The 8,064-nt window shown below is 40.6% G+C and overlaps 1 protein-coding gene across 1 annotated transcript in view; it reads left to right on the top strand.

The window, feature by feature from the left end:
- Positions 1 to 417: 417 nt before the first annotated feature.
- The window catches only part of snap29 (synaptosome associated protein 29), a 9,907-nt gene continuing 2,260 nt past the window's right edge, over positions 418 to 8,064 (top strand). The window contains exons 1-3 of the mRNA XM_080852180.1: positions 418 to 463; positions 1,186 to 1,440; positions 6,984 to 7,180. Coding sequence (XP_080708306.1) covers positions 1,189 to 1,440; positions 6,984 to 7,180 — 449 coding nt within the window. The 5' untranslated portion in view covers positions 418 to 463; positions 1,186 to 1,188. The remainder of the gene's footprint in view (positions 464 to 1,185; positions 1,441 to 6,983; positions 7,181 to 8,064) is intronic.

Here is an 8,064-nt window from a genome sequence, read left to right as displayed (position 1 = left end):
CTTCTTTCCTTCTTCCGCTCTTCTCTCCTTTCTTCACTCTTCTTTCCTTTTGTCTTTCCTTCTTCCACTCTTCTTTCCTTTCTTCTTTCCTTCTTTCACTCTTCTTTCTTTTCTTCTTCCTTTCTTAACCTTTGCATTTCATGCACTGGTATTTCCTTCAGGAAATGCATTTTCTAGTTTTCAGCTGCAATTGTTTTAAGAAAAATTAAGACACAAGACCAAAAGTGATGCATCATGCTCTGAATCATTAGAATAAGAAGAAGAAGATGCCTAGGAATAACAATACAGGGCATTTCATGCACTGTAATTAACCTACTGCACTATCTCCCAGGCTTTCTGTTCGTTTACAAACACACCCATTCGTTTAGCTGACGTCACAGATCAGGCGAAGTCAGACAGGAAACTGTTCCAGAAGCGTAGTCAGCTGACAGCAGAAGCGAAAACAGCATCTGTCCGTGGTAAGGTAGGTTGTGTTTTTGTTATAAGATAATTGCTTCGTAGGACAACTCAATACAAACGATCTACACTTTGTAAGTTGCAATTCATCATTTTGTTCTTCAACCTAATGGGTATTATTGGTCGATAGCTGGAGCGCAACACTGGACTGTGAAGTTAAGGTAGCTAGCTAGCAGCTACGGCTCTTGCTAGCTGAGTAGCTGTCTGAGTAACCTTTGAAGTTACAGTTTGAGAGATGACAGTGGCATCTGATGAAGCTGAGCAGTTAACTCTCAGTTGGAAAACTTCTTCATTTACATTTCAGAAATGTCAACAGCATGCCGTGAAGTCTTAGGCCGAATCACGGTTTTTAGCTGACGTTATCCTCTGGCCACATTTGAAGCTAACACTACTTAGCGTCTTTGCGAATAACATTACTGTAGCCATAGTTAGTTGTGTTTGCAATAGTGGTTAACATTAAATGTTATTGGTCGATGTTCTGTCAATTTGACGTTTACATTGTATGGAGGCTGACGAGACCTTGACCTCCAATAAGTATGATGGCAAGAAGGCTGACAAGATTGTTAGCTTGCAATGTCATAGTGTTTGCTTCACTGACTCGACACATTGCTACTACTCTTGGTGTGTAACTTTATAGATGCGTTCAAATTTAAACAGAAAAATATCATTAGACCCTAATATCCTGATCATCTCGTTTCACACACCCACTGCATTCCTGACTATTTTCAGAGAATGGCAGCGTACCCAGGATCCCACAACCCGTTCGCAGATGATGATGACGAGGAGGAGACGACAGGCTCCCGATCAAGGGGTGGCTTCAACTTCAACGACGAGCCCCCCGAAAGCCACATGACCGAGGCTGAGCGTCGCCAGCAGTATCTTCAGCAGGAGGTGATGCGAACGGCGCAGTCAGCCGTGGACAGCAGCAACAGGTCGCTTGGACTCATATATGAGTCAGAAAAAGTCGGCACAGAGACAGCAGAGGTACGCGCCATAAAAAACAAATTCCCTCTGTTTTTTTGCATAGGTAAATAGAAAAATAGCTGCCCGGTGCCTTTTGTAATACTTCGACCTGTTCCTAGAGGGTCACTCTTGAGTTACACTGTCATGTTTTACTCTTTCTACTGTTAAAGGCACCCAGTGCAACTTTATGTAAACATTCAATGAAAAATAAACATTACATTTCTAGTCTTTTTTACACGTAGTAAGTTTCAATAACTCCATACCATTACATATCGTCATTCAAGGAGCAAAGATGAGACGTCGTTGTGTGGTGAGAACTGATAGAAAATCGTAAACAACAACAATCGCTGGTGGGGAGAGGCCATTTTTCCATTGACTGGAAGCCTGCTGTATTTATTGTAGGTTACAAAAAAGAAAGAAAATGGCGGCGATTGTTGTTGTTATCGATTTTCTATCAGTTCTCACCACACGACGACGTCTCATCTTTGCTCCTTGAATGTCGATATGTAATGGTATGGAGTTATTGAAACTTACTACGTTTGAAAAAGACTAGAAATTGAATGTTTATTTTTAAGCCTTGAAAGTTGCACTGGGTGCCTTTAATGTTTTACCCTCTCTGATTGAGGGTGAAATCATCTTTGTTAGTCAGTCACGTCATATCAGTGTTTTCAACCATTGAGACGTTTTTTAAGCTGCTTGCACATTGGGATACTAAGACCCAGTCTTTGCTGATATATTTGTATGCATCTATCTATAAATCCAGGAATCTCTGTGTGTGGGTGTGTGTCAGTGTCAGTCTGTCTAGGGCGTATCTCCCTGGTAGATACGTTAGTTATGATATTTCGCAAGTAGCTTACGCATGTCATGAACCTGTGCATCCTTGATTTTGAAGATTTTTGAATTTATAGTTTTCGAGATATTTGTATTTTACCGTTTCCCGTAGGAAACAATGGGTTATCGTCTCCCGTCTCGTCGGCACTATGGGTAGTGACGTCACAATCAAACGCGTAGCGTTATTAAACTATCCTGCCTTCACTCAAAGTTCAGAATAGCGTTGGATATGATACAGATATGATACAGGAGGATATGGATATGATACAGGAGGTTCGCATTCAAATTCTTCTTGGTGAACAGATACAGACTTTTGCTCAGGTAATCTTAAGACAGTGATTGATTTTATCTATTCATTTATTTTTAAGCTTCTTTATATTAAGTTTCAAAGTAATGTCTGTTGTACAGTCATCTAACAGACAGGGAATAGTAATCCATCAAAAATATTCATATTGTTTATTAGTATACCGTTTGCCGTGCATTGAAATGCATTGGGTTTAGCCGCGCGATTTCTAAACCCAATGCATTTCAACGGGAGCCAATACATTGTGACATAGACCAGCGATTTTGGCGTAAAATGTCCTATAGTGTGTAGGCTATTCATGAGGAACACACACTTCGATGAACACACACTTCGACGTCTGGAGTAGGCCTGCTCATCTGTAAGTAAATTTAACCTGTTCACGTTAATTGCTGTGAAATTAGCTAGCCTATTGACATGCATCGAACGTGCACTGTGCACTGAATTTGGGTGGGGGATAGTAACGCCATCTCCAGTCAGCGCAAATCTCGCTGTAAATTATGTTGGCCCACGTTGTCATGTTATCCTCCCAGTCCTGCACTGAATTCGGGTGGGGGATAGTAACGCCATCTCCAGTCAGAGTATTTAAACTGTGTTCCTATTGTAAGGACATTTATTAGCTTACGATCTGTCTGAGAGTGGGCTGTCAAAGCTAGCATCATCGAAGTCATACAGTACAGTAGGCTACATACATTCAATAAAATTAACCTACATTTGAGTCGAACTGCATGACCATTCTTACCCTACACTTACCCTTACAATAAAGAAGTGATCCTATTTCATGACACTTTATGACATTTAGTTTATAGTTTAGACAGCAACGTTGACATCTATATTCAACTGCATCCACTACATAATCTCAAACTTTATTTGTTGGTATATCTCCAAAAAGGCTAACATTAAAACTAGGGATGCACCGATGCATCGGCCGTACATCGGTATCGGCCGATGTTTGCCTTTTTTAATGTTATCGGCCTATCGGTAATAAACTTGACTTTCACCGATGGTACTGGCCGATGTTTATGGCAGGCAGTTTTTAAAGAAAAATATTGTATTATATTCGTTTTAATCTTGAATTTATATGGCATTCCATAAGGGTTTATGCTTGTGTTTTGTAAGGCTGCATTGCAAGCATCTGTTTACAGTTGAAATGATGTATTGATGCCTGGTGATATTATATTAAATAAAGTTTAGTTAAACTAAAGATTGTTTCATAAATCTGATTGAATTTGTGCTCATTCAAAATTAAGAGTGATAAAGGGCTGACATAATTTAACACATTGCTTTTTAGATAATGATTTCATTATTTTCCTGGCACAAAAGGGTGAATGAATAACAACAAAAACAAAATAAACAAATATCGATATCGGTATCGGCTATATTGTTGTTTTGAACATCGGTATCGGCATCGGCCAAGAATTTCCATATCGGTGCATCCCTAATTAAAACATTTCTTAATGAAAAGGAAACATGCATCACAATAACACTTCAGTGTAACCTGTAGCCTACCTATGTGGAGTGCAAATATGTCTTGCTATCACACTACCCAACAGCTACACCTACGTCTGCTAACACTACAGAATGCATAATTCCTACGGGCACTGCACTAGTGGTTTGTAAACAGTCAAAGTTCATTTTGATGTGAAACAGAAAACCACCCCCCTCTCGCTTATCAGCCTTGTGACCTCTACATTGCGTTGACCTCGCCTCATTGGACTTATTTATGTTGGGGGTTCTTTATATTCCCATATCCTTCCCCAGTCCAATTCAGCTAACATGGAAGATAACTGTACATATTCTTCAAATCTGAAGCAGAGATCTCATGTACACGTGTGGTTAGACACTAGTTTTCTGTGCACCTCAATAATTCTGCTTTGGGAGATACATCCCACCCACCCCAAACCCAGAACATTCTTATATGTCAGTATTTAAAGAAGCAAGAAATACTTTTTGTTGACGTGTAAAATGTGTCTCTACAGCCATGATGTTATACTGAAAGCGTGATTTTAAGACAGTATTTGAAAAGACCCTTGTTTATTTTGTTCTCAAAAGCATGGGTAACTAGTGTGAAGATCCTTTTTTTAAATCTTTTTACTGATGGTTCATTACAGTTTGTCTGGAAACATTTTCATTGAAGTCAGTCACAGCTTTAAGCACAACCCTGGTAGTCACTGAATCAGTCGCAGCTTTAAACACAACACTGATAGCAACTGAATCTGCTGTGATCCTGGGCCTTGAGTCAGTTGCGGTATTGATAGCCAGTCAGTCAGACAGACAGACAGACAGACAGACAAGAGGTGTTCTAAAAGAGGTGATTCAGTCAGTCAGACAGACAAGAGGTGTTCTTAAAGAGGTGATTCTTCAAGGTGAAGTCTTCAGGTCAAAATATGTAACGGCCGTGGGGTCTTCGAGGGGAGACCAGAGACTGTTCTGTTCGCCAGAAATCATATTGGAAATGAGGCCCATTACCCTATTTTGTGAAAACAGTTGATTTCATAACTAGACTACCTCTGTGATCATCTTATCCACAGCCTAGCAAATGATGACGCCACCTCTGCTAAGATCTAAAATGGACTGATGATAGTTTTGTGAAACGACTGACAGTTTGAGATGTTGCGACAGACAGAAAACACATTGGCAGTGCCTCACTCTGTCATGTATCATAGTTGCACAGAAATTGAAGCCTAATAAAAATAAACACGTACATAATACGCTATTAAATTATAGTCCTTCGATTTTATTCTGATACCCACCAACCTATAAGCTAGCTGGCTATAACGTATTGTGTTATTTCCTATTCATCTGTGGCAGTTCAGGTTTTAAAGAACAACAAAAGTAGAATCGCACACAGAGAAATCGACATATTTAAGGATAACCAAGCTCACCAAGCATTTCTTTAGCTCGTGCTCAAGACTAGGGATGCACCGATCCGCTTTTTTCACCTCCGATACCGATACCGATATCTGAGGTTTAGTATCGGCCGATACCGATCCGATACTGATATAAAAAACAGCGTGAAACTATGGTAACTGTGTGTATGTGTGTGACCACACGTGCGAGAGGGAGAAATGAGGAGTGCATGACATGAGATATTGGTGCATTTTTTGCTCATTTGCTACTTAACATCATGTCTAGTCATCACTATCAATTCATAACATAGGCTAAAAATAATCACAAATAATGAACGTTCAAACTAGCGCTAGTGTTCATATTAGTTGGCAATCACATATCCGCTAGCGTCAACTTCAACGCTACATTGTAGAGGCTCAGCATGGTGACCTGTTAATGTATTTGCTGGTCTGTTTAAAGACCCACGATTACCAAAGCAGTATTCTTTATCTCCCTTTAATGTGCATTCATCAATTTCCATTACATGACGATGCATGTGATCCTATGTGTGTGTCTGCAATGAGAATGGGGACTAATTAGTACTGCACTGAATTACTTTAACATGAGTTATTGCTACACGTTAACAACTACACAACTAATATTACTCAATACATATAATTGTGGACATTACACAAGGCAACATGAATCTCATTCATACCTCATCCAGTCGAAATCTTAACAGGATGAACCCATCTTTATTACAGCGAATCAACATCAGGACATAACTAAATCTCCGCTTAGCATGCTAATCGCTACTAATAGCAACGTGCACCCATAATACACTACCTATATACATAAACACATTTTTTTATTTATTTGTATTTTTTTTTAATTGTCACCGATACCCGATCTAGAAATGTCTTCAATAAAGGTACCGATACCGATACAAATATCGGATCGGTGCATCCCTACTCAAGACTAAACAAAATCTGCTCTGCTGTACTACAAGAATAATTACCGTAATGTCAGGAGAATTTTGGGTGACATCAGAGAGTCTTCATCAATGACTCTGTGAGACTTGGATTCTTTGTCTGTTCCTTTTTACTGACTAGACCATGCATTGTGCAAGAGTTCAGGAGAAGTAAATTAGTTCATGATCTTCATGTAATGAGTTTAGGATAATGCTCTGCGTTTTTTCCCTACCCCGTTTTACCTTTCCCTCTCCCTCTCTCTCTCCCTCCCTCTCTCTCTCTCTCCCTCCCTCTCTCTCTCTCTCTCTCTCCCTCTCTCTCCCTCTCTCTCCCTCTCTCTCCCTCCCTCTCCCTCTCTCTCCCTCCCTCTCTCTCTCTCGCTCTCTCTCCCTCCCTCTCTCTTTCTCTCCCTCTCTCTCTCTATCTCCCTCTCTCTCCCTCTCTCTCCCTCCCTCTCTCTTTCTCTCTCTCTCTCCCTCTCTCCCTCTCTCCCTCTTTCTCTCTCTCTCTTTCTCTCCCTCCCTCCCTCTCTCTTTCTCTCTCTCCCTCCCTCCCTCTCTCTTTCTCTCTCTCTCTCTCTCTCTCTCTCTCTCTCTCTCTCTCTCTCTCTCTCCCTTCATCTGGTTGGGTAGGAGCTGATACGCCAGGGGGAGGTGCTGAAGCGTTCGGAGCGTATGGTGGACAACATGGAGCAGGACCTGAGGACCAGCCAGAGGCACATCAACAGCATCAAGAGTGTGTGGGGCGGCGTCGTCAACTACTTCAAGACCAAGCCCGACCCCAAACCCCCACAGAGAGAACAGCCCGTAGGATACCAGGCAAATAGCAAGTATGGCTGAATTCAGCGTGTGTGTATGTGGGAGGAAGAGAGAGGGCAATTGTGTATGTGACTTTGAGTATGTTGTTTGTAGGACTTCTTGTCCAAGTGGAATGTAAGTTCAGTGACCTTTCTCCTCTGACCCCTAACATCAGCAGTCTGTAATCAAACCAATGGCCGACCCTGCTAAATCACCTCTAGGAAAACATGTGTGGCTCATAGATATCTTATATAAAGGCTAGATGTATTACGGCGGACTCTCGAACAACCGCACAGGAGGCCATTTTTAGACAGTATAGGTTCCGGGAGGGATCAGTGGTACGTTAGGTAACATCAGTGATCTTCACAATCGTTTACACTCTTATCTCGCGAAAATCTTGACAGATTTACAAATGACTTGATTTACAAACGTCATTACCTTGGTAATAATTCTGGATTCTGGAACATGTTGAAATGTTGCGAGGCATAATTGTTCTTTCTTTTCAATATAACTTAAGTTGCACATAATAAAACTGAAGCTGCACATGATTTCCAATCGGGTTGGTTTGTTAAACATCTTACATTATGATTTCAACAGGAAATTGCTGACTTTATTGCCAAAGCCAATGAAGATGCCAGACTTTTTTGCAGCCTGCTCTATTGAACGTTCCCTTGAAACGAGAACCCGTGGGATCACCTTTATTTTATTATATCATTAATATTGCTTTTATAAAGGTGATAATAATAGTATACATTTATCTCCTGTTGCCATTCTGTATGCTGAGTTTTAGTAGCCTAGATATTGATTTTACATAAATAGCTTGTGCATGTGTATTTATTGCACCTATCCCATGTTTATAATTCTTCAAAAGTATGCAGTGCCATAAGAAATATCTTATGTTTACAACAAACCAACC

The sequence above is a fragment of the Sprattus sprattus genome (genome assembly GCF_963457725.1).
Source record: "Sprattus sprattus genome assembly, chromosome: 15".
In the NCBI taxonomy this organism is placed as follows: domain Eukaryota; kingdom Metazoa; phylum Chordata; class Actinopteri; order Clupeiformes; family Clupeidae; genus Sprattus; species Sprattus sprattus.
This window is presented reverse-complemented; position numbering and strand designations above follow the sequence as displayed.